Source organism: Chelonia mydas, chromosome 20 (assembly GCF_015237465.2).
Source record: "Chelonia mydas isolate rCheMyd1 chromosome 20, rCheMyd1.pri.v2, whole genome shotgun sequence".
Lineage (NCBI taxonomy): Eukaryota > Metazoa > Chordata > Testudines > Cheloniidae > Chelonia > Chelonia mydas.
The window spans coordinates 6,115,140-6,142,309 of record NC_051260.2 but is presented as its reverse complement, the minus strand read 5'-3'; the positions used below and the strand labels follow the sequence as shown (position 1 = coordinate 6,142,309).

The following is a 27,170-nucleotide window of genomic DNA, read 5'->3' as shown; positions in this document are numbered from 1 at the left end:
AACCCAGGAGGAAAAGGAAAATTTCAGAAGAGCAGCTTTGTAAAACTAAAGGTCAGGCAGCTGCCTCGTAACAGAAGCTACTCTAGAAATTAAAGATGCTTCATGCAGCAAGCAATGTAGAATGGGCTGTAATCTTTAAAATCCCCTAATGACGTTAGTGCTGGTAGCAGGTATTGCTGTCACTAGGCAGTGAAGGGAGGACTTTCTAAAGTTCTCCTTTAATATTTTGTTCTGTAGGAGCTGGTAGTTGTTACGCATTTGACATTAGAACTCCTTCCACTGCTAGTGCTGTACCCGCCGGTAGGACTGCACGGTGCACATACGTCTCCCAAGTTTGTGACGATGCTTCTTCCACTTCTCGCGTCGCATAGACCTCCACTGCTAAGAACACCTCCCGTTTTGAGTAGCGTTCTGCTGCTGGAAGAATAGTTGCCTCCGAAGCAGGGGTCGCCGTCACACACAACCCCCCCTTGGGATCTGCACACAGCTGCAAATAAAAAAAGCAAGTGATTGCAGCTCAGGTTATGACTTTTGCTGGAAAAGATGAATCACATGGGACTTCTAAGAAGGAGAACACTCCTGGTACTTACAAATATTGACAGGGCAGACACCTTCTCCACACAACCTATTAGAAGGGGAAAATGAAGAAAGGTTTAAAATGTAAGAAACAGGGTTTGCCAAAAGCTGGGAATTGGGCGACAGGGGATGGATCACTTGATGATGACTTGTTCTGTTCATTCCCTCTGAAGCACGTGGCACTGGCCACTGTCAGAAGACAGGATACTGGGCTAGATGGACCTTTGGTCTGACCCAGTCTGGCCATTCTTATGTTCTTATGTTTTAGCTACCTGCTTATTATCATCACCTATATAATTAATTAGCTGTAAGCCTTGAGATCAGGTGATGTTCGCAGCAGACTCGGACTGTGGTTTGGAAATATGTGATTTGACTGTCCAATACACACAAACATTGTTAATTTTTTTTCCGATAGGCCCCAATCCTGCACATGGGCAGTACTTACTCATTCTATTAGACCTATTGGGTAAATTTATCAAAAGTGCATAAGTGCATTAGACTCCTAAGTGCTATTAAGGTGACCAGAGAGCAAGTGTGAAAAATCAGGGCAGGGGATCATGGGTAATAGGCGCCTATATAAGAAAAACCCACAAATATCGGGAGAGTGCCTATAAAATTGGGACATCTGGTCACCCTAAGTGCTATTGACTTCAAAAGGGATTTAATGTCGTAAGTAGAGCTGTGCAAATAACTGATTTTCTGAGACAATGACCGAACTGAAGAAACAAAAATATTTTGGGTCTACCTGAAACAAAATTTTTCAGAGTACCAAAAAAAAAAAAATACATATCAGGGAAAAATTCCTTTTAGGTGGAACAAAATGTCTCATTCATCTTGAAATGACATGTTTAGTTTCATTTGTCTTGTTCTGTTTTAATTTTTTTAAAGTTTGTTTTAGTGAAAGTGAACTAAACTTTGAAGTGAAAAGTCATTTCAGATGGAAAAAAAAATCAAACCCTTTCGTTTAAAAGGAACAAAAATGAGACTTTTTATTTTTGGTCCATGGGGGTTTTTTAAGTGTAATAATTCAGTGAATTCAGCAATAATTGGGTGAATTCAGCATGAATTCATAAAATGCTTCAATTGACCTGCATCTGCATTTTTTCATTGCAAAAACGTTTCAGCTGAATTTCACTCAGCTTTACTTCTACATCAGTTATGTGCTTCTGATAATTTCCCCCACTATTTGCAATGAGATGACTTGCAAGTACATGGACTATAACTTGAAGAAAGGGTTGCAGGATTGGACCCTCTGTTTTGATGGGCATTTTAAATTAATTGTTATTCTTCCCTGAGCAGTGATTTGCAGGATTGTGCTATGAACCCACCTGCTCTCCTCTCCTTCCAGCAGCTTCCTGTAGGTGGCGATCTCGATATCTAAGGCCAGCTTGACGTTCATCAGCTCCTGGTACTCCCGCAGCTGGCAAGCCAGGTCCTGCTTGGCTTTCGTTAGTGCAGCCTCCAGGTCGGCCAGTTTACACTTGGCATCTTTGAGAGCCATCTCTCCCTGTTCCTCGGCTTCTGCTATGGCTCCTTCCAGTTTGCATCGCTGCAGAGGCAGGAGATAAATGCACTCCGTGTGACTCACTTTAAGAGACTCTTTTTCTGATGGCCTCTCATTTGTTACAAATTGAATGCTCACATTTTGGATTCGGTCTGAAAAACTGATCAGGCTGAGGTATGCTCCTTGGAGTAAATTCACGACCACTTTGCCATCTGAGGGATGGAGGATGCCTTCCCATTGAGGTACCCAGCACACAGCCTGGGGCACTGAGTCCCTAGATTTAGATCTTACAGGCTAGCTGCCATGACATGGGCCTCTGGTGACAGACCAGCTATTCTAGTTATCTTGTTTTGCTTTATAAACAGCTTACCGGAGATAGGGCCACTGGTTGAGAGTTTCAAAGCTGACTAGAAGATTTAGGCGCACAACTCACTAATTTGAATGGGCTTTGAAAAACCCAACCATTGATTCTGCTAGTGTCTTTCTTTCTTTCTTTCTTTCTTTCTTTCTTTCTTTCTTTCGAGTTGGTTATACATCCAAAACTGTTAACTCTTTTTGCTTAACTTTAGACTTCTGCTGAGTGTGTCAGCTTCTCAATACAGGCCTCTACCACTTGAGTTAAGGAGTAACTCTGTTAGCTGGTAGCAGTAGTAAACTATTACCCTCTCATGGCTTGGTCACTAGTCTAGGCACCAGCAGTTCTTCAGAACGGTCAAGGGGTGCAACCTAGTTTTTAATTAAGATTTTTTTTTACTGCTGAGCTGTTATAATGGGACAGTTTTTGGTTATCACGTAGCATTGGATCCTATACATAGCATTTGTGTGTTGTTATTGATACATTAGATACACTATGCCAGTGTGTCACACTCACCTGGGCTTTAACATTTTCAAGTTCTCCATGCAGTCTCTGAATCACCCGGTTCAGCTCCATAATCTCATTCCTTGTGCTGTGAAGGTTGTCGCAGTGTTTGCTAGCGGTTACCTTCAGCTCCTCATACTTAGGTGAGAGAGAAGATGCAATTACAATAAACAGACCAGTTACAAAGTACCAAAAGCTGCAGTGTAACTATGATGAGCTACTCATGGGTCTCTGGCAGGGTTTGAATGCTATATCTTGAGCACTAAAGCACAGACCTCTACTACTTGAGCTAAAAGAGGAGCTCCTTTAGAGGTCAGCTGTAGGAGACTATTGTCCTCTATGTGGGTAATGGCTGAAGGTGCAACACATATTGTGAAAACATGTTTCATAGTATTCTTGTCTAGCCAAGACTGGCCTATGGAACAGGCACTGGGCTGGGCCTCAGAAAAACAGGGTTCAATTTTTGGCTCTGCCACTGCTTTGGGTGACCTTGGGCAAGTCCCTTCCTTCTCTGTGCCTTTATTTCCCCATCTGTCAAATGGGGTAATGCTACTGACCCCTTTTGTAAAACACTTTGAGATATATCAAAGAAAATGATATGCTATAGAAGAAGTTGGTATTATTAACATGCATGTCACATGCATCGTCACATGCATCCCACGAAGTGGGTATTCACCCACGAAAGCTTATGCTCCAATACCTCTGTTAGTCTATAAGGTGCCAAAGGACTCTTTGCTGCTTTTATTAATTACTGTTATTTATTATTATTATTAAGAGAAGGAACCCGAGTTTTAAAAAGTGCCTTAAATCTGAATGGGAAGATATAATATTTCCGTAAAACCAGATCCTCTGCAGATATAAACTGGTGTAACTCCACTGAAGTTAAGTGTGAACAGCTGAGGATATAGCCTATATCTTGATAATTTTTCACTGAGACTAAATCCTAACACAGTTTTGGGAGATTTCATACACTGTGGGCAGGTTTACACTACAGCCAGGATCAACGTTTTGAGATCGATCGACCGGGGGTCGATTTAGTGGGTCTAGTGAAGACCCGCCCAATCGACAGCAGATCGCTCTCCAGTCGATCCCTGTACTCCACCCCTGACGAGAAGGGTAAGGTAAGTCGACGGGAGAAACTCCTGCTGTGTGGACCCCGCGGTAACTCGACCTAAGGTACGTCGACTCCAACTATGTTATTCACGTTGCTGGAGTTGCGTAGCGTAGGTCGACTTACCACAGTAGTGTAGACATAGCCTGTCTGTCATTTCATGCATCTCTTGAATTACGGAAAGTGTCCTGTCTGTATGCGCTCTCATTCATGTGGGTTGAACTATTTCTTTGATGAGATCAGTGTCAGAGCCATCCATAATCCCTTTCTCACCTTGCACTGGTACCAGGACTCTGCCTCAGCTCGGCTCCTGTTGGCGATGTCCTCGTACTGAGCTTTGACATCAGCGATGATGTCATCCATGTTCAGTCCTCGGCTGTTGTCCATTTGCACAATAATGGAGGTGTCCAAAATGGACGCTTGGAGGTAAGCAATTTCCTGCAGGAGACATTACATTCATCAGTCATTTGCTTCTAGGTGCTTTCCTGGCTTTGGTCCTCTGTTCACAGGTAACAAGATACTTCCTACATATTTTGCAGATTCACATTTAATCCAAAATGGAGGAGAGGGATTTTTTATTTGAATGCACCCGGTTTTCAGTTAAATGTGTCCATTAATCTCTTTTTCCAGCAAGGTTGGTTGAGGCCATGTCTATACTGTGGGCGCTACAGCACTGTAGCTATGTCCTCGTAAGCCCATAATGTAAGTCTGTGCGTCACTGTAGAAACTCCTCTGGCTGGTGTGATGGGAGCTAGGTTGGTGGAAGTTTTCTTCTGCACCCGGCTGTGGTTGCAGGGGTCTGGATTTTCACATCCCTGAACACTGTAGCTATGTCAACCCAAATTTTAAGCATAGACCAGGCCTGAGGCAGACGTCTTCTTCTTTCACAAAGAAGGAGTCCTCTGAAATCAGTAGAGCTAAGCTGGCGTCAGCATAGAGCAAGTGAAAGAAGAAACTGGCCCTAAGGGCTTAGCAGTGGAAAGAGGCCTTAAACCAAGTGCAAATGTCGCCCCACGGTAAATTACTGTCAGGCCCCTTTACACTGCCAGAGTGGTGTAAGAAAGGTGTAAGAAAGACCAGAGTGTAAATGAAAATCAGGCCTTAAGGCCCTGATCTTCAAAGGTAGCTAGGCACCTAATTCCCATTGATTTCAATGAGAGTTAGGCACCAAAATACCTTTGAGGATCTGGGCCTGTGGGTCTTACCAAGGATCGCGCCATGGAACTAGTCCCTTCGGCTCGATATAGATTCAGCTGACTAAGAGGGCCAGATCCTCCTCTGAGGTAAATGGGCACATTCAAATGTGCCCATTTACACCAACCAGGCCTTTGTCTCTTTCGTTCCTCTAACAGATCATCTGCCACCAGGCATTATTATTCTCTTCAGGTAGGGGTTTTAAAAGGGATTTCCAAATTTCAATTCTCTGCCATTGAAGGGGTCTCAGGCACTGGTGCATCTTGGTCCCTGCTGTCCCCTGCTTGTGGCACACAGTAGTTTAGTCTCCTCAGGTCTGTAATACTTTAGCCTTATCCAGATTATTGGGCTCAATACAGGGGAAGCTGGGTACAGTTTAGTGGCCTGTGTTACATAGGAGGTCCCACTAGATGACCTGGTGGTCCCTTCTGGCTGCAAACTCTCTGATTCTTAGACTAAAGGAGTCTGGCACCAAACACCCCATGAATTTCGCCAGCAGGAGTTGGGGAGGTTAACTCCCATAAAGCCCTTTGGAAAATACCAGCATTCATTGTATTCTTCTCCTCATAAAAGCCTGACTGGAGTAGGAAATGTAATTACCTCTTCATACACGTGTCTCAGGAAGGTGATCTCATCTATGAGGGATTTCACTTTGACGTCTAGTTCTGCCTTGTTCATGTAAGCGCAGTCCACATCCTGCAGAGAATCAGAAATACAGTGAAAGCACTTCTAATTGATTATAAGACATTTCTGTTAATGCTAGAACAAAATTGGGTTAATAACTTCATCACCTGGATTGTCACTTCTAAGCAGTTTAATTTTTCCATATTATTTCATTCTTTCCATCTTTATAGTTTCACATGCAAAATAATCAATATACAGGAGAAAGGAAGATAAATAGGTCATCTCCATAGACCAGCCTAATGGTCTGTTGTATCAACAGCCAGAAGGACCAAACCAGGGTAAGGCTAGGTGGCTACTGGGAGATTTTAAAAGGCTCAAAGGGCGTCTAACTCCCATTGGAGTTTTCAGAATTGCCAATGAGTCAACAATTCTGTTATTCATACAACTCTAGTTCTGAGTACTTTGGAAAATCTGGCCCTAAATGTCTCTGATAAGAGGAATTAAAGTTTCCAGGAAGCACGCATCCTCAAAAGCTCTAATGGACAAAGACCGCAGGATAATATTTTCAAAACACTTGAGTGATTTAGAAGCACATGCGTCATTTTCAAAAGTAACTCAGGCACTTAGGAATCTAAATCCTGCTGACTTTCAGTGAGACTAAAGGCTAGATTTACAAATGTATTTAGATACCTGGAGATACAGATAGATGCCTAGTGGGATTTTCAAAAGCATCTAGGTGAGTTTCATGGGAGCAATACCAAATATCTTTAAAAATATTACTGCCTAAATATTAGTGCCTAAATATCTTTAAAAATATTCGTCTCTAACGTCACATATGCACGTTGGAATTTTTTCACCTCTAACCATCATTCGACAAATTATTATTTCAAGTGGTTAAAATGGCAAAATAAAGTGATTTTTTTTTTTTTTTACATTTTTCAGGAAAAAGTGGTTGGCATTTCAAATAATTTCAGCCTGCTCTATTTATGTAAGTATGAACTTTGCATTATTTTTCCTTCAGATGAGTTTAAAATCACTATATCCCATCAGTGTTCTATTAACATCTGGGCAGCAGGTGTTTGATAAGGTTGTAGCCTATCTGCGCTCACCTTCTTAAGTACTACAAACTCGTTCTCGGCACAGGTTCGACGATTGCATTCCTCTTCATACCTGATGGGGAATAGAGGATTATTTTTTGTTTAGCTATTCAGCTGAGAAAACAATATGGATCTCACACACACTCCCCTGCCAAGGAACAAAAATTGTGGTGCATTTTGGAATTCCAGAACAACTGTGCACTCAGTCAGTTGATGTACCATATGTTGTATGTGCCTTATGTTGTATGTTTTCAGAATTTGATATTTTTGTCATTTCAACAGAGAATGTTGACATTTATTTGAGGATATTTTGAAATTTGTATTGATTTAAATATTCACAATTGTGCACCATTATAGGTTTTAAGCAGTTTTTTTTTATTGTTATCTATTTACATTTTCACCGTTGCAGGAAATTATGCGGGGGGCTCAGAGAATGGGGCGGGGTCAGACAGAAATTATTTAATGACAGTAGATGTTGTGGTTCAAAACCGTAAAGATTTATAATCATTAGAAACAAATTGTCACCATCGCAAGTTAAAAGGCACAAAATAAATATAATTAAATCAACCTCTAAAGAGGTCTCAAGCAGCATTTCTCTTACTTTGCCAACCTGTAAATCGAGGGGAATATTTTTTCATCTGTTTGTGTGTGTATGGTGAAATTGACCTTTACTGATGTTTACTGATAAAAATCTAATCCTTCCAAGCCTGGTTGTACGTATTCACATTCACATTATCTGCCGAGAGCTCTACTTAACTAAAATGTTGTAAAGTTCTCCTCAAGCAGATTATTTAATGAATAGCGTAAACCCATAATTGGTGTAATGTATAGCTCTCCCAAAGTGATAATGTCCTAGTATATTATTATTTATTACTTATATCCCAGTAGCACCCAGGAGGCCCATGGAGAAAGATTACATTGTACCAGGAGCTGTAGTAGGGTTGCCAACCTCCCAGGATTGTCCTGGAGTCTTCAGGAATTGAAGATTAATCTTTAATTAAAGATTATGTCATGTGATGAAACCTCCAGGAATACGTTGAACCAAAATTGGCAACCCTATGCTGTAGCTATAGTATATTTGTGGAATAAATAACACATTTACAAACTTGGCTGCCTAGAGGTGGCACCCAAGGCCAAGATCAGTAGTGATGAGGGATAGATAATAAAACAGAGAATATCATAATGCCAATATATAAATCCATGGTATTCCCACACCTTGAATACTGTGTTCTGTTCTGGTTGCCAGGTCTCAAAAAAGATATATTAAAATTGGAAAAAGTATGGAGAAGAGCAACAAAAATGATTAGGGGTATGGAACAGCTTCCATATGAGGAGGGACTAAAAGGACTGGGACTTTTTAGCTTACTAAGTGGGGATATGAAGAGGTGTATAAAATCATGAATGGTGAGGAGAAAGTGAATAAGGAGGAGTTATTTACCCCTTCCCATAACACAAGAACCTATGGTCACCCAGTAAAATTAATAAGCAAACAAAAACAAACAAAAGGAAGTACTTCCTCACACAGTCAACCTGTGGAACTCATTGCCAGGGGATGTTGTGAAGGCCAAAAGTATAACAGAGTTCAAAAAAGAATTAGCTAAGTTGACGGAGGATAGGTCCATCAATGGCTATTAACCAAGATGGTCAGGGACACAACCCCATGCTCTGAGTGTCCCTAAACCTCTGACTGCCAGGAGCTGGCACTGGATGATGGAATGGATCACTCAATAATTACCCTGGTCTGTTCTTTCCCTCTGAAGCATCTGGTACCAGCCACTGTTGGAAGACAGGATACTGGGCTAGGTGGACCATTGGTTTGACCCAGTGTGGCCGTTCTGATGTTCTTGTGATTTTTGAGCACTCAGCATCTTTGAAAAGCCGGGCAGTTATTTAGTTAGTCAAGATATATCTGAAACTGCCTACCTATAATTAGAAGCTTCTCCACCCTCTTGAATAGTGGTGAGTCAACAATGCATGCAGCTATGTACATGTTTGGAGACATTTCGTTTAACAACCTATTATTAAACTGCATCTTTTCACACTTACTTTCTCTTGTAATCCTCCAAAATGTCCTGAATGTTGTTCAGTTCTGTCTCCAGATTAGCTCGGTCACATCCCAGGTTCTCCAGCTGCCTCTTCAAGTTACTGATATAAGCTTCAAACATGGGCTCCATGTTATTCCGGTAGAGTTTTTGTTCCCGCAAAAGGCTCCATTTGGTCTCCAGCACCTTGTTCTCCTGCTCCAGGAATCGGACCTGAATCCCAAGAGGAAGAAAGTTCACTTTTGAAGCTTTCAAAACGTATCAATGCATTAGACTCGTAACAAATAGGAGCAATAGTTCAAACAAGGAATTAATTCAGGGAAGTCCTATGGCTTGGATTGTACAGAGGTCAGGCTAGATGATCAGAGTGGTCCCTTCTGGCTTTATAATCTATGAAATCTCTCATATTACTGCCAGAAGGGATTCCCCAGAATTGGCAAAATTAGAAAGAAAAGACACAAGTCATGCATGTATTTTCAGAAGAATGGAGATAACAGAAATGTAAAATTCTGAGCTCATCTCTTTATAATGAGGTTATTCAGAAACATACTGGTATACATGAGAAATGGATCAATCAGTTACAGAGAAAGTGAAGCGTTCCTCTGGTATATACTATTTATGGTTGAAACAGTGCAGATCCTAGACAGTCTCTCACACGCATGTAAATCGGAAGTAACTCCACTGAAATCAGCACTTATGCTGGCGTGGGAGGAAAACAAGGAGCTCTCTGAATATAACATTAGAAACTTGGAGCCGGATTCTCATTTACATTAAAACCACTTTACCCCACTCTGATAGTGTATTTATACCCCCCATTAAGGCCCTTTTGCACTGCTGGAGTGCCATAAAGTGGCCTTAGGGTGAATGAGAATCAGACCCTCACTGTAATTTTAGGCTATTTGGGAACTCCAAATCCCTTAGACATTTTGAACCTCTAAAAACTATAGAAAATCTCAGGCTTCATCTCTGAAGTGTCTGTGCGAGTTGTGTCTGACATTCCCATGGCGAACCGCTAGTGAAGATTGTGATCGCCCATCTCACCTGGTCAATGAAAGAAGCAAATTTGTTGTTGAGGCACTTGATCTGCTCCTTCTCCTGGTATTTCACCGACTGAACATTGGGGTCGATCTCCAGGTTGAGAGGTTGGAGCAGGAGCGGGTTGACTTGGACAGTGGTGATAGTGGGTGGACAAGGCCCACCGATCCCACCCACTCTGTAGCCAAAGCCAGCACCGCCATAGCCATATGCAAGATCAGCATTCCCATACCCATATCTTGCAGAATGGCAGCTACCAACAGCCATTCTGGGTTTGCCAGAGGCTACGCCGCTGAGACTTCTGCTGCCAAAGTATCCTAGCCCTCTATAGCCCACGCCACCGCCTCCCCGAGATGAGACAGTGCTGAAACTGTATTGCTTCATGCTTCTTGGTATGAGAGCCGAGCAAGAACTGAAATTCCGGACACCCCCGCCTCCAGAGCTAATGTGATAGGATCGGCAAGACATTGTAGCTGATTAGAGGAGGAATGAAGGCAGATGGCGAAGTTAAGAAATGCTTGAGCAGGGCAGCAGAGTGAAAAGTAGCCAAGCGTGGATCCTTCTGAAATCAGAACTGATGCTTTCACCTTTTTATCTGTTAGGAGAACGGGCCTTGGCTGGGTAATGATGAGGTTTATGAGCTTGGGGTGTTAGCCCCTCTGCACATTTTGCTGAGCAGCAACTTGAGCTATACTTAAACACACCTATCATAAGTTATAGGAGACGGTCTAGTTTCATTGCAGGGAATCCCAGCTCTATAAAAACTGTGCTTGTAAAACTCCCTTTTTTTATAATAGGGATTAAAGAGAAGCAAAAACCATCTTTTGATGGGCTTAGCATACAGCGAATTAGGAAAGCAGTAATTGTCTTGTGGGAAAAAATGTATCTTGTTTATTAAGTTGCCCGCACAGGCTTGGGAACACTCTGGTGATTTGATCATAGGGTCCGATTCTGATCTCAATTAGACGAGAGTAAATCTGGTGTAACTCTACCAGTAGGCCCGATTGTCCTTGCCTTTGCACTGGTTTTATACAGCTGTAACTCCCTTGGAATCTGTGGAGCTGTTCACTGTTTACATTAGTATAAGAGAGAGCAAATTCAGGCCCAGAGGGAATACACCTGGGTAAACCTGGGGTGTGTGAGAGGAGAATTGGGTCCATAATTTGCTTTCTCATGGATTTCTTTAAACAAACCTTTGTAAAATTAATGTTTGAATCATCCTTGTGCTTGGGGTGGCTTGTCTGCACTGAGATCTGAATTTAAGAGCGTGAGAGAACAAGAAAGTTTGGTCAAGTCTTCACAGGTAAAATGGACAGATCTTTTTGTGTTGGGTCTTTTTTTCAGTATCGACTGTGCTGGATTATCAGCAGGTGAAAAATCTCCATTGACTTCAGTGATTCACACCTGCTGAGGATCTGGCCATGGAAGTCTCAGACTTTTATGTATCTGCAGCTGCTAGTTCAACCCTGGCCTGATTCTTCTGACATTCACAGGAAGTCTCAATTATTGGCAGGCAGGGTCACAGTTTTGACTCCTGAAACTGACGTGCACAAACTAGGGAGCTGTTCCACACCTTCCTACTCAGCACCTTTGCTGGCTGAGGTTGAATGGGAGGTACATGTGATTAACACCTCTGGTGATTTAGCCCAACAGGAATCGTGAGAGCTCAGCATCTCTCAGGATTGGACCCAAGATCCTGAGAAACACCTGAGACATGTATTAGTCTGTTGGCATCTGCTGTAAAACTAAAGACATGAAATTAGCTTTCTTTCTTTCTTTCTTTCTTTCTTTCTTTCTTTCTTTCTCTCAGGTTTATAACTGTAGACATGGAAAGAGCTCAGACTAATCAGCTTGTGTGAACCAGCCTTGTTCAAGTCTGCTGAACCAACACAAACTTGTGAGCTCTGTTCTTAGCAGACTTGGCATCATGATGGCACGCTAGGATGCCACCCGTCAGCATGAGCTCGCCCATCGTGGCCTGAAGCTCCATTGGCTAGTGAGAATAGGGACAGAAATTTGGTCCCACCTCCGTTCTCCCCTTGCCCACCCCTCATGGGGGCGTTAGTAGGGAGCAGTCCCTGTGCTCAGGCACAGGAGCTGTGTCTGGAAGCTGTGCGATGGGTGGTGTGGAAGCCTCCTTGTTCCACATGGTGTACCCATGCAGTGACAAAGCACAGGCTGACACAGAGTACAGATCTCCGGATTTGAGCCTTAAAGAGGAAAATGTTATGTGGACTTTAGCTCTCAACACAAGCTATAGAGCTGGGATTTAGGGGTCAGATCTAGAGTCATGTTTTCCCAAAGTTGGGAGGTTTTCCGATTTGCTCTGTTCAGTGGTAAAGTTTGGAAACTAGATTGAACCTCTCCAAAGTGATAGAATATTCCAGATCCTGGGCTCTGGAGACAATATTGAAATGTCCCATTTTGACATTTACAAAGGGACATGTTTTGATTTTTTAGTTTTTAAGTGACTTTCTCATTTTGAAATTTAAAACTTTTTGCACTCTGTATTATGATATAAAATTAAAACACAGAAACCTTTTGATTGATCCAGGGTTTTCCCCCACAATTTTGCTTTAGTGGCAAATTTAGAAATGTTCCAGTTTCATTCCTAATTGGATCAAAGACAAATTTTGAAATCTCGAAATTCTCCCTGAAATGGAATTTCCATCCTCTGCTCAGCTCTAATTAATTATTTTCAGATCAGTCCATGTAGGACATAGGAACGAGAGATCAGGCTTCTTTTGTCTCACTTATACAGTGGTTAAAATGGGCCCCCAATATGTTCATTGCCCCCCTTTTTCCCCAGTCAGGGGCTGGGGGGCAGGGAGGGCTGGGGGTTCTGCATCTGTTTTCTCTCACTTCATCCCTATTTCTTTCTTATTTGTCATTTCCCCACATTGCTCCTGCTTCCTTCCATTTTTCTTGTGTGCTCTCATTTCCTCTCTTTCACAAAGGAGTGAACCCAAATAGGGACCATCTACATAGACATTTATATCAAGGCAGGGATCGTGTTGTCACACCATAGTCCCCAGACCACACTGTAACATCGTTTGAATTTGCTCTCTGTGTTAACCACACAACCCACATTTCGCATTTGTGTACAGGTAGCGAGTCCTGCTGCTGAACTCACTAATGTAAATCAGGAGTAACTCCAGTGAAGTCATAGCCCATTTACACGTATGTGAACCAAGAGTGACTCCATGAAAGTCAGTGGAGTGACACTGATACTTTACACCGATTTGCCTCAGGAATGACTCTTTTGAAGTCAATGGAGTTAGACTGGTGTAAAACTAATGTGAGATCAGAATCAGGACCTTTATTGTTGCAGCTGGGATTTTAGGGACTCCTGCAGGACCCCTTCCTCTTCTGCTAGAAGGCAAACTATTGAAGGAGTCCTTCTGGGTAATTAACTCTTATGCAGATCAGAACATTCATGAAGCTGAACACAGCCAGGGAGCAAAGATGATCATCACTAAAAGTGCTTGATGTGAATTTAATGGCACAGTTAAAAAAAAATCGAAAAGAAAAAAGCAAACAGCTGCGTGGCCTTGAATTGAGAAGTAGACAAGGCAGCATATGCAGAGAGGGAAAATTCCCACCAAATATTTTAAATGCTACCTTCGACTTAACTCTGTCTCTCAGACTGCAATAGCTAGGAGGAAAATATGGGAAGTAATGAATAATTCCATCTGTGCATAGGGCCAGTCTTATAAAACGTGTTATAAAGTTAGGCTTTTGAGTAAATTGCATAACAGACCATAAAGCCACATTGCAGACAGATAGGTTGATTGCAGTTTACTGAAGAAGTTTCATGAAATCAGGATACTTCAACACAAGCATAAAGTAATAGGAAATGTGGTAATGGGGATCGTGGTACATAAAAGCTCGGAACCTCCTCCCCTTCCGCCCCCTGGATAAAAACACAAGCGAAGAACACAGGCAATGAGATACAGACATTTTTTACATGTGATACGGCTCGTAACAGTCACCAAAGCATAATGTTCACCCTTTCGTTTCTGTGTATTTGTTACTGTGCACATATAAGCCATAGATCTTGTGTTATCTCTACTTCATGTTCATGCTCTCCTGGCTGACAGAGAGGAGCTTGGTTCAATTGTGAGGTTTGCACAGGATCTAGAAGCCTGTGGCTGTGTGGGTGCTAATGCCCCATTGGATATAGGCATGAGTTACGAGGGCTGAGTAGCGAATCCACTGACTATTAAGCAAGCGGTAGTCTAGTATAGAAGACGAACCAGTGGCAACGAAGACTATATTATATGACGCAGGTAGTGTGAGAAAAATACCCCAGAGAGAAAGGGGATATGGTAGGACCAAGATGAATTCAGAAATATTAAGACCGCCTCTTATTGGATGTAACACACCTGTTCGCCAAACCCGCTGGTGAGAGATATTGCACCTCCAAGCACTAGGGGGAGAGAGAGGCCTCTGTTAGTTGACTAATGTGGAACACAAAGATGGGAACATGACTCACTAGGCAAGCCTGATGTTTATTTAGAGAAAAAACATTTACATGTAGCCATGCATAGGGCCAGCTTCAGCTCTCGGTTACACTGGTGTAAATCTGGATTTGGCGTTACTCCGGATTTACACTGATCCAAGCAAGAGCAGCGAGAGGATCAAAATCTGTTAATTTCGATGAGCAAAGTTCTGCCGCCCCGGAACTCGTTAACCAGCAGGGCCGATTATTCATTCACGATTCGCATGAAGCCGTTAAGGCGCCGGCTGGGGTTTGATGCGCTACGCCTGCGAGTTAAGCGGGGTGGAGAAAAGGCTTGTCTTCCTTAAGCCAATAAATGCCTCACCTAATGGGAAGGTGCCTCATGCAGCTCTTAAATGGTATTTACCGGGAGCTTTTCCTCCCCTGCAAGCCTGTGCCTTGGAGATGGTTTGGGCTGTGCTGCCACAAGGAGGCAGTGTCATATTTCTTCTCTTCAGGCTGGGGTGAATTGGGGGCTTGGTTGGCGCTTTAGCTGCGGATGCTCTTTTTGGTCGAGGTGGTTTTCGAGACGATCTTCATGCTGGAGCTGCTTCCCCCTCCAGCTCCGAATCCTCCCATCAGACCTCTCCCGCTGCTGGCGCTGAAGCTGCTTCCTCCAATGCCGTAGCCGAGTCCGGCCGCATTTCCCAGCCCGACCCCCAGGCCCAGCCCACCCCCAGCGCCGTAGCTGCTTCCACCGGCCGAGCTCACCACAGCTGTGAAGCGGAAGAAAGCAGAGGTTTAGACGGCACGGAGCAGCAGCCTGCCAGTCACAGAAGGAAAGGCAAACCTTTTGTTTCAAATGGCTGAACCTGGGGATTCAAACAGTTTCCACCAGGTCCCTTGGAGATCCTCCTGCTGTCTAGTATATTTCATCACCATGCAGTTGCTTAATACTCATGCAGAGTTTCTATTCTCCCCCTGCAGGGGGCAGGTTACTAAATCCCATTGAAATCAGGCTGCTTAATTTTGGCTTCCCTTAAAGTTTCCCCTTTGCTCATTTAATTTAACGCTTCTCCTTTCCTGGTCTACAAGTACCTGTCTCTCAGAGATGGACCCATATGCTTTTTCTCCTTATCATTTATTGGGCCAAACTATGTAGTACAGCCCCAATTCTTCCCATTTATACTGATTTTATGACTTTGCCAACCTCAATGGCGTTACTCCCGCTGTCACTGAGAGCAGAATAGGACCCATTTAGGTCTTTCAATCTTTACCCTCCAGACCGTGGGTCTAATTCTGGATTCTTGTTGGTTTGTTGATGTCTTTCTGGTCACAAAAGGTGCTCTCGGGGCAAGACCCTTGCATTCCGTTCCACTGACAATAGCCCTTTCTCACACGAGTATTCTCACTGCCTTCCGTAGGCCCAAGGGTGGAAATCACTATTATTCAGACTCCGACGCACAGAGACTCTGCGCCACTTTTGTGGGATTTAGGAGGTTCACGTGCCTTGTGCTTGCCCCTTTGCACAAGGGTGATTTGCGCCCCAAATACATGATGAGACGTTCTCATGTTCGAGATCTGACCTAAGAGAAATATTCGGGGTACTGCTGTCTCAACTGTGCCATACAGAGCTTCAAAACCCCGAATGCATTACATATCTGCTACCTTGCGTGGTACTAAGTATCAGAGGGGTATCCACAAAAACAACGAATTCACAAAAACAATTTGTTTTTGTGAATTCTAACACAGTTACCCCTCTGATATCTGCTACCATAATTTATTGCAGCCTCATATAGCATCATAAAAATGTAGGGCAGGAAGGGACCTCGAGAGGTCATCAAGTCCAGCCCCCCGTGCTGAGGCAGGACCAAAGAAACCCCAGACCATCCCTGACAGGGGTTTGTCCAACTTGTTCTTCAAAACTTCCAATGACGGGGATTCCACATCCTCCCCTGGAAAGCTATTCCAGAGCTTAACTACCCTTATAATCAGAAAGTTTTTCCTAATGTCTAACCTCAATCTCTCTTGCTGCAAATTAAGCCCGTTAATTCTTGTCCTACTTTCAGTGGACATGGAGAACAATTGATCGCCATCCCTTTGTATTTCAGTTGCTCTGCAGTATCAGCAAACCCTAGCTCTTCCTAGGAATAATGACTCTCTTTGAGTTGTCATCTCATTGAGCATCTAGCATTTGGGAGCCAGAATACTTACAGATGTTCACTGCACCAACACCTTCTCCAGCTAGCCTGTTAGAGGAGGAAAAAAAGGAAGGTGTTGTTATGATTGTTATAAGCAATTTGCCGCCCAGGATTGTGGTACTGAGTAATTTAGAAGGCTAAAACATTTAGCACTACAGTAAGACCAGTCTTCCTTGGTGAAGTTCAGATGCGAAATTGAAACAATACCCATTAACTTGTAGGAAGATCAATACATTCTATGTTTGAAATTTGAAATACAGTTTTAGGACCAGAACCTCAGCTGATGTACACTAGCCTAGCCCTGTCAATGTCAGTGGAGTGATACCAACGTTTACATCATTGGAAGATCTGTCCCTGAAATTCACCACTGGGCAGAAGGCCAGTGCAAAAGACCTATGTAACACCTAAGGATACGTCTACACAGCAAAGAAAAACTTGTGGCCAGCCCAGGCCAGCTGACTTGGGTTCACGGGGCTTGGGCTGCGGGGCTGTTTCATTGCCTCCCACCTCGCAGGGTCCTAAAGCCCGGGCTTCAGCCCGAACCCAGATGTCTACACAGCAACAAAACAGCCCCACAGCCCGAGCCCCATGAGCCTGAGTCAACTGGCATGGGCCAGCCACAGGTGCCTAGTTGCTGTGTAGACATACCCTGAGTCTCTTAAGTGGTGCGCATGTAATATTTTTGGCCATCTGATCTGGATTCAGTTTCATCCTCTGAGCATCGAATTGTGTCCCATATTCACAGGCCTTAATAACTCCTCTTTCTGTTGCAGATTGGAGGGCTGATTTCTTTTTCCCTGCACAAAATTCAACAAAAACGAACCCTTTTCCCATTTTATTAAAAAATGTCTTTGAAACTCTTCAGGCTTTCACTTACTTCACCCCCAGATCAATCTTCCTCCCCTCAACCCCTCCCCCTGGTTGAATTTTTTTGGAGTTTTCAGTGGGAATGTGAAAATGTTTCCTTTTCAGCAATTGAAATTTTTGGACTTTGGGGTTTTTTTTGACAAAAACTGATTTTTTATTATTTTTTTTTGCAACAATTTAAACCGAGAAGCCATTTTCTGTCCAGAACTGTTTTAACGTATTTTTTTCAGCCAGCTCTAATGTATAGCCCACCCACCTGCTCTCCTCTCCTTCCAGCAGCTTCCTGTAGGTGGCGATCTCAATATCCAGCGCCAGCTTGACGTTCATTAGCTCCTGGTACTCCCGCAGCTGGCGGGCCATGTCTGCCTTGGCCTTCTGCAGGGCTTTCTCCAGCTCAGCTAGTTTTGCCTGGGCATCTTTAAGGGCTAGTTCACCGCGCTGCTCGGCATCGGCAATGGCTGTCTGCAGATTGGCGCACTGCGAAGGCAGGAAATGCGTATGATGAATGAATCCCATTGGGAGCGCATGTGCATTTGCAATCTACCAGACTGAGCATTTCAGCGGGACCAATCAGGGGTGGCAAGGATGCTAGCAGAAAGGTTGCAAGCTTGTGGCCCGTATCACTGAACTGTGTGTACAGACACTCCCCGGGTTACGCAAGACCCGACTTACACAAATTTGCACTTACGGAAAAAGTTCTATAAGCCAGAAATAGGATTTTCGAGTTGCGGAAATTTTTGCGCAACGTATGGGTATACGTTTCCGACTTATGCAAAATTCGAGTTATGCAAGGCTTTCCAGAACGGAACGATTGCGTAAGTTGGGGGGAGTCTGTATGTATTTCTTGACTCAATATGAAACTCAGGGTTATAGAGATTGGTCCAGATCTCCTTTAAGCCACCTCTGCGCTCCCTAGATCTCTAAGCTTGACTCCCCCTCCAGCCCCTGCCCCCTAAAACAACCTCAGGGCTGTGTAACTTATTCAGCCTTCTCGGCACCATCATCATAATAATCCCTACCTCTTATATTGTGCTTTTTCTCAGTAGTTCTCAAAGCCCTTTACACAGGAGCTCAGTGTAGTTATCTCCGTTTTACAGAAGGGGAAAGTGAAGCAGAAAGGTGACGTGACTTGCCCAAGGTCACCCGCAGGCCAGTGGCAGAGCCAGGATTTGAACCCATCTGTCCACACTGCCCGTTATTGCTGGAGTACAGCATGCTCCAGCCATTGCCTCTCACACTTTTGGTAGCATGGAGCTGCTGCTAAGGCAGTCCTGAATTCCTAGGAGGGTTTCCAGTCCTGAAATTCTGAGATCCCTCCTTCCCCTTCGCCCATGTCCCAGAATGTAACATGCCTGCTTCTTCACATTGTCAATTTCAGAGTGGAGCCTCTGAATCATGCGGTTCATCTCAGAGAGCTCGATCTTGGTGTTGTGCAGGTCGTCCCCATGTTTGCCAGCCATCAGCTGCAGCTCCTCATACTGTGATAGAAGGGAGGGGGGGATAGAGGTGACACAGTCAGACATGGAGAGGAGGGTGAAATGGGCAACATAGGGGATCACAGTGAGCCACGGGAAACTATTAAAGGGAACCGATTTCTTCCACCTCTTCCTTTGTGGGTAGCTACATTGATGCTCAGAGCTAGGGGTGTGATTCCCATCTTGCATAGACATACTTGCCCTAGCTCTCCTTGAGCTGGTGTGCTAGAAATAGGAGTGTAGTTGGGATCACATGGGCAGTGGCAACGGTGGCATGGGCTAGCTGCCCCGAATATGGACCAACAGGTTCGAGGTGGGTTAGTATGTCTACATGAGCTGGGAATCACAACCCAGACCCAAATGTAGACATATCCTAAAATTCAGCTCTTGCTTAGAAACTATAACGCATTTCACCGTTCCCCTGCCTCAGTAAGATTCAAGGTCCATATGGCAAGGAGGTGAAATGCGTTTCTAAGGGTGTATCTACACTGGGGGTGTAGTTTCCAGCTCAGGTAGACATACCTGCTCTAGCTCTGATCAAGTTAGCATACTGAAAATATCAGTATAACGGTGACGGTATGAAAGGCAGTATGGGATAGCCTTCGTGTGTACAACCCCATGTGAAACTCTAGGTCTGTTCTTGGGGCGTACTTTTCCATCCTGCAAAAACTTTTGAGATTAAAAACAACCACAACAAAATTGTCCTGAATTGGGGCAAAGAGTCAAAATTTCAAAATTTTTCACAAACTGAAATTCTCCCCCCTCCCCGCAAATTGTGTTTCGGGTCAGCTTCGATGAATTCAATGTTTTGTTTCCATTTTGATCCCTTTTAAAATTATTTTTAAAGAAATAAAATAAAATAAATTTGAAACAAGAAGTCATTTCAATAGCAAAACGTGTTCTGATAATGTTGAAACTTTCCCCTCCAATTCTTTTTTTAAAATGTTGTCTGGATCGATAACAATTCTGCGGAAATTTTCGCTTTGGTTGGAACGACACTTTTCCACAGAAAACTGGTTTGACGAACGTCTCTCCATCAAACCTAGTGATGAATATGCTAGTCCAAACTCTCAGAACTCCAGTGCCACTCACCTTGGTTTGGTACCAAGACTCCGCCTCAATTCGGCTCCTGTTAGCAATATCCTCGTACTGAGCTTTGACCTCTGCGATGATGCCGTCCAGGTTCAGATTTCGGCTGTTGTCCATTGAAAGGACGACAGACGTGTCTGAGATTTGTGACTGCAAATGAGCTAATTCCTGGAAATCAAAGAAAAATGACATTTTGGGGTCTGGATCTCTCCTCCTCTCCTGTTTTGAGCCTTCTTCACAGATGGTAAAACACCAACATAAAGGGAACCACTGCCCTGTAAACTCCATGCATGGCTATGAGCATGTATCTCTGAGTGGTTTGATTCTCTCTGATGTAAAGTTGGCTTCTGGGGTGGGTGGGGTGAAAAATGGCATTAGGTTTGCCCCAGGGGACTTGGGAAAATTAGAATGGTCCTTACTGCTTCATAGAGAGCTCTCAGGAAGTTGATCTCGTCAGTCAGGGCATCCACTTTAGCCTCCAGCTCCACCTTGTTCATGTAGGCAATGTCCACATCCTGAAAACATAGGAACAGAGACTGTCTAGCCAAACACTGCATAGCTGTGTTCCCCTGTGAGGGCCAGCATGGCTTTAACACAAGCTGCCGGAGAACAACCCAGATGTATGGGCTATCTGATCTCTGTGGTTTTTGGATGAAAAAGCTTTCGGTGGACGAAATGTAGAGTGGCTCTAAACAGTCTCTTTCCCCCATGATCTTCCCTGTAGCTATTGAATGGAATTTCCAAAGCAATCTGAGGGCGTTAAACACCCAAATCCCATGGGCGCTGGGCACTGAACTTCCTTACACACCTTTGTCTATTGCCCCCTGGATTGTTCAGGACCTAAGGGACTTACATGGCCATCGTTACCAAGGTTACGGAGCACCTCGCAGTCTTTTAATGGAGTTATCCTCACAGTATCCCTATGAGACGGGGAAGCACTATCCCCATTTCACAGTTGGAAAATTGAGGCACAGAGCCACTAAGGCCTGAAGGCACAAAAGGAGTTAGCCATTGTGGTGCTCAGATGACTCTGCCCCAGCTGACTCTTTGAAGGTGCATTTACACTGCATCCTACTTTTGGCGGCATTTAGAGTACGTACACGCCACATCCCATCTGCCCCCCTCTCCCTCAGCACAGGTATAAATTGCAGGGTAGATGACTCTAGCCTGGTGGGTAGAGGACTCACCTGGGAGGTGGGTGCCCCAGGAGCCAGTTCCCCTGCTCCCATGACTCTAATTATTTAATCCAGTATGCAAGAGCTTCACCAGGAGAGAGTAAGGGAGTCCTAGGTCAGAATATCCTGTAACTCAGTGGTGATGGCTCTCACCTCAGAGGCAGCAGTTCCCTCTTCAAATCACTTCTCCCCCTCAGATGAGAGAGGACCTGAACTGGGGATCTCCCACATCCCTTAACCAGTGGGCTAAAAGCTAGGAGGGAGGTCTCCCTTCCCAGCTATTTGGTATGAACTAGAGCAGGCCCACCGAATCAGGCCCTGTATGTGACTTAGGGCCACCGAACGCCTTCTCTTCCGTGGTTTGTGAATCGCTCTGGGTCTTAGGCGGGAGATAGGCGGCCAGCGGGAGTGAACATCTGTTAACTTTCATGGCAGACGTTTCGGCGCAGAGTGAGTTTCGGCACCTACGGGACTCGGTGGGAGTTTTGTCGTCCCCAAACTGGTCCTAACACACCTAACTCCTTTTGCGCATTTGGGCCTAGGGGACTTACCCAAGCAACAGAGCAGGGAATTGAAGCTGGGTCTCCCAGCTCCTGGGCTAACTTCTAGCCATTGCTGGGCAGGGGCTGTGTGAGACGGGGAGCACATGGAAGGCTGGATGGGAGTGGGTAAATGCTCTAAATATGCATGGAGAGATGGGAGTAGTGTCAATCTGAGAAGTGGCAGAACAGCCAGGGTAGAGGTTAACAGCTGGGGTTGACTCAGTGTCCCTTGGGAGCTGGTCCCCTGGGCTTTGGGCCAGGCCCTAGGAGAGGAAGTTCTGGTGCTGCTGGCTGATCCAGAGGCCCATCATTATCCTGGCTGGATGGCAGAAGGAGAGGCAGACCGGTCCGCCAGCTCTACCTACAAGAAGGGTTCCAGCGAGGATTGGGGGGAGCGCTGCGCCCTTTGATCTCTCAGGCTTGAAAGTGTAAAACAAATACAAACGATTCTTTTTTAAAAAAATAAGTCCCCTGTTCCTTTTTTATCGAGATCACTTGCCTTCTTGAGCACCACAAACTCATTCTCTGCAGCCGTGCGCTTGCTGATCTCATCTTCGTACCTGGGCAGGAAGAAGGGTAGACAGGAGCCTTGTTACGGCTGGTGTAAGTATAACTGTTTAGTAGCCATTGCCTGCACTCTCCGAGCCCTTGCCATGTGTTTTTCCTTGCATACCCTGGGCTGTTGCTACTAATGGCCAAGATATTTACAGTGGCTATCAAGGAAATTGGCAGAGCCTGTTCTGATAGACCATTTACCAGCTGGGCCCAGGCCTCCTTGGACATCAGAAGGAGCAGCAGGATGATGTTGTGTATCTTCTGCCTATATTGTGGCAGGCATATGTGACCAGTCTAGTTACAAATACGGTACCCGGGGGCCAGACAATGGAAGGATGTCATCAGAGAACCTACAAGCCTTCATTAAAGGCATGTTTTATCCTCCTCTAATTTTCCATCCTGCATGAAAGAAGTCTTGTAATCCCTGTAGCTTTTCTCAGGCTGGAAGGGGTGGGAGGAGACCTGGTTGAGCTCATCCGTGCCACACCTGCGTTAGTCAGTAGGGGCTGGATTCTGCACTGATGCCTTTCGTCCTGTTGACTTCAGTGGAGCCGCAAATGCAGGGGGTCTGAGGGCAGACTCTGGCCCAGTGCATGTTTCTGGTACATGAAGAATCCAGAGTCTGAGTCCAGGATTTGACTCTCCTGCTTGGTAGTACATAGCGATACCACTGAGCACTTGCGGGAGTATAAAGGCTAACACTAAACACTGACTGCTGCCCAGCCCATCATAAGTTAATTCATTGAGGGGAAGATTAAGGGCTACAATTTAAAGAGAGATTTTGTGCAGCTAATAAAACAAGTCAGGCCAGCCTGACTCTTCATGGAAGGAAAGATTTCAGACACCTCCGCCTCGGGAATACAACACCCATTAGAGGGCGTTATGATGGAACAAAGTGGCAGCCTGCATAGGTTTATATGTATCTTAGCTGCTACAGAAGGAAAATTCATTCAGCATGTGCCTATTTCTGTAAAAGCCAAACTGAGTATGTATTTCTTGTTGTGGGACAAATTTGTTTAAAAAGTCAGCGGAACAACGCCCCTCCAAAACCCACTAAAATAAAATCGACAAGGAGAGCAAGCATCTCCCATGCTCCTTTCAACTCCCCGCCTCCATGTACAGCCATGAAACAAGCCACAGGCTTTTCCCATTAGCCAGAGATTCTGGGGGATAATTTCAGGACAGCGGCTCCAATTCATACCTGTTCAGCAGAGCACTTATGCACGTGCTTTCCTCAGAGACAACCCGTGCCTGCCGATACTGGGGGAGTGAGGGCAGCCGGGTTCAGCAGAAGCACTGAGCATGCTCAGTGCTTCCTAAATGGGGCCAGAGTGAACCCTTGGGGCTGTGCGGTCCATCCCTGGAAACAGATCCCGAGAGTCATAGATTTCAAGGCTTGAAGGGATCATGGTGATGATTAAGTTAAACTTTCTGAGTCACACAAACCATAGAATTTCACACAGTAATTCCTGCATTGACCCCAGCAGACTTCATAACGACACGCTCTAAGTCCCTGATTCAGAAAAGCATCATGATTCAGGAAGAGGGCTTAAATTCAAGCATGTTCTTAAGTGCTTTTCTGCATTGGGTCCCTAAACTGGAATTTTGGGGACTTCTGAAAGTCAGGGAAGAAACCCTGCCCCATTGAAATCGGTGAGAGTTTTGCCACTGACCTGCTGATGGTATAACAGTCAGGGTGCATGAATACGCAGTTCTGTACATTGTGTCATTTTATTTCCTCTTGGCTTGTCTTCATGTACAGCACTGCAGCAGCGTAGCTGCTCCAGGGCAGGTGTGTCGGGCTTCTCCCATCTGCATGGATAATCTACCTCTGCAAGAGGTGGTAGCTGTGTGGACGGGAGAAGCTCTCCTGTTGACATAGCGCTGTCCACACCGGGGATTAGGTCGGTATAACTACGTCGCTCAGGGATGGATTTTCATGCCCCTGAGTGACGTACCGATGCCGATATAAGTTTGTAGTGCAGACCTGGCCTTTGTTTTTCAGTACTACACCGATGGGTATGGCATAAGAATTTGAGTACAATAGCAGAGCATTGCGTAGCAGAATAGAATTCCTTCCAGTTTTGCTTACCTGATCCTGAAATCTTCTACTGTGTTCTGCATGTTCTTCAGCTCTCCATCCAGCTGAAGCCTTTCACCTCCAAGAGCTTCTAATTGCCTCCTCAAGTTATTGATGTAAGCCTCAAACATGGGTTCAATATTACTTTTCGCAGTTTTTTGCTCCTGCAACAGGCACCATTTGGTCTCCAGCACCTTATTCTGCTGCTCCAGGAACCGGACCTGAATCCCATCAGACAAAATACTGAAGCATTTGAAGTAGCCTCATCAACTTACCAGGAAAAAGACAACACCTCAGCCACACTTCTTATGAACTAGATGTGAAGGTCTCCTGGTCCGGGACTTTGTCTTACATGCATTATGGCTTTAAATGGGCATGTACATCTAATACACAACCACACAAGTCAGAAAAACGGGGGCTAATAGTCAATTGCTTCCATCTGTCTAGATAAATGCGTGTATATTGTGGTGCCAGTAGAGAGACAAGGTGGGTGAGGTAATATCCTGGGACCGACACAGCGATAACAACACTGTAGCATCAGTAAACATTTTACATTTTAAGCTCTTGGGACTGAGACCATATCTTCCTTTACATCTTATTCACATTGTTGGGTGCTTAATAAGTGATAAACAGATGTTATTTTAGGTGGGACTTAAAAGAGAGGCACTACAATTTGTTTTAAACTTCATGTTCAATCACTACTCTTATGCAAATTGTTAGACAATCTATTTTTTTTGGCAAGAAAACAGGCTCAGAGAGATGCTCATGCAAATGCATAATGGAAATTGACCAGCCACGGCACAAAATCTCCTTGCCTGCTTTCACAAAGAGGGTAATGCTGTTTTAACTTGTCTGTTTTAGAGAACAAAAGTATTTTCCCCAGCTAATTGTGTGAGTAAAAAATGTCAAGAATCTTGCACTTCATATGCAAATGTTACAGAACTCTGAGAGACGGGATGATGAAGGATCGAAATCCATATTTCATGGCTGGACTGTATCATTGTAGCAGGTGGAACTAATGCCCTGGATCTGACCAGGGTGCAGAGTGAAAACCCAGATATGAACTGACTGTGAAGATTTTGTCACTCATAATGGAGAACAATATGAATCATAGAACATTTAACACATCTTGACTAGCCAATGGCATGCATGCCAGGATAGGCTTCACGGATGAAGCTGATCATGCCTTACCTTGTCGATGAAGGAGGCAAATTTATTGTTGAGGGTCTTGATCTGCTCCTTCTCCTCCTTCCGCACCTTCTGGATGGTGGGGTCGATCTCCAGGTTGAGGGGCGCCAGGAGGTTCTGGTTGACAGTGACTTCATGGATGCCACCAGCTCCGGGTGCGAATCCACCACCGAACCCATATCCAGCTCCGCCAATCCTATACCCAGCCCCACCGTAACCTAATCCATAACCATATCCAGATCTAACAGCGTGATAGCCTCCGCTAACGGAAATTCTGTTGCTTCCACCTAGACCATGGAAGCTCCTGCTGCCGAAACCACCAGCACTGACCCGTCCCAGACCTCCACCACCTCCCCGGGAAACAGAAATGGAGCTGAAGCTGGTTCGGCTACCTGGGATAACGGCAGAGGAGGCACTAAAATTTCTAGTGGCTCCACCTGACCTAATGCTGACGGTTTTCTGAGCCATGGCTTCCAATCGCAAGGCGTGAGGAGCTGTTGGGATGAGATGCAAAGGAGGAGAGAGATCGTTCTGTGCTCAGGTCTGGAGTGTTCCCCCTTTTTATCTGTTTGAAGAGCTGGGCTTGGTCACAGAAGATCTCAGATCATTTGGCTGAATGAATCAGTTTGGTATGCCTGGCAGTGGCCCATCTTTCCCAACCCGCTAATCACTGGGCTGACCTGGAACATAATATCCTGGCAACTTATAAACTCATAAGGTAACCAGAATTTTCCAACCTGTACTTTTCACTGCAGAGATTATTAAAAAAAAATTTTTTCCAAAGGCTCCCTCGGGGTTTGCTTTTAACTCTGCACAAACAGCCTTTCATTTTCCAAGCTGAGGGGAATTAAGTAGGAAAGTTGTAGCTGCTGAGACAGCACCATTAGCATTTTTTGCTTCAGAACGGACCGGCTTTGCCACCCTTCTGCTTCCAGGGATCACTGTCCTTGTCATAGAATCATAGAATCATAGAATATCAGGGTTGGAAGGGACCTCAGGAGGTCATCTAGTCCAACCCCCTGCTCAAAGCAGGACCAATCCCCTTGTCCAGTCCTTAGGCATCGCTACCACCATGAAGTCAAAGTGTGTCGTGCCTGAGTAGGGTCAGATGAATGGTGTTCTTAAGTTTTGAAAGACGAGTTGTTCATAATGTTCAGATTCTGACCCTGTTTACACCTGGGTGTAAATCTGAAGCAACTCCAGTGAATTCAACAGCTTGTAGCTTCGGAGATTTTAAGGGCCAAAGGGACAACTGCAGTAGTGGATCACAAGCTAACTATGAATCAACAGTGTAATACTGTTGCAAAAAAAGCAAACATCATTCTGGGCTGTATTAACAGGAGTCTTGTAGGCAAGATACGAAAAGTAATTCTTCCGCTCTATTCCACGCTGATTAGGCCTCAGCTGGAGTATTGTGTCCAGTTCTGGGTGCCACATTTCAGGAAAGATGTGGACAAATTGGAGAAAGTTCAGAGAAGAGCAACAAAAATGATGAAAGATCTCGAAAACATGACC

At 44.6% G+C, this 27,170-nt stretch overlaps 2 protein-coding genes across 2 annotated transcripts; both read right to left on the bottom strand.

Moving 5' to 3' along the window:
• Window positions 1–218: 218 nt before the first annotated feature.
• LOC102931603 (keratin, type II cytoskeletal cochleal) lies at window positions 219–10,510 on the bottom strand. Its single transcript, XM_037883819.1, has 9 exons — window positions 10,049–10,510; window positions 9,012–9,220; window positions 6,978–7,038; window positions 5,845–5,940; window positions 4,324–4,488; window positions 2,952–3,077; window positions 1,905–2,125; window positions 591–625; window positions 219–487 (listed from the first exon to the last, which is right to left on the bottom strand). The coding sequence occupies exons 1-9, from the start codon at window positions 10,508–10,510 to the stop codon at window positions 219–221; spliced, it is 1,644 nt and encodes a 547-aa protein (XP_037739747.1).
• A 2,864-nt stretch (window positions 10,511–13,374) lies between these two features.
• LOC102931833 (keratin, type II cytoskeletal 5-like) lies at window positions 13,375–26,186 on the bottom strand. Its single transcript, XM_007058536.3, has 9 exons — window positions 25,659–26,186; window positions 24,480–24,688; window positions 22,332–22,392; window positions 20,535–20,630; window positions 20,119–20,283; window positions 18,904–19,029; window positions 17,808–18,028; window positions 16,698–16,732; window positions 13,375–15,259 (listed from the first exon to the last, which is right to left on the bottom strand). The coding sequence occupies exons 1-9, from the start codon at window positions 26,121–26,123 to the stop codon at window positions 15,033–15,035; spliced, it is 1,605 nt and encodes a 534-aa protein (XP_007058598.2). The 5' UTR covers window positions 26,124–26,186; the 3' UTR covers window positions 13,375–15,032.
• Window positions 26,187–27,170: the final 984 nt, after the last annotated feature.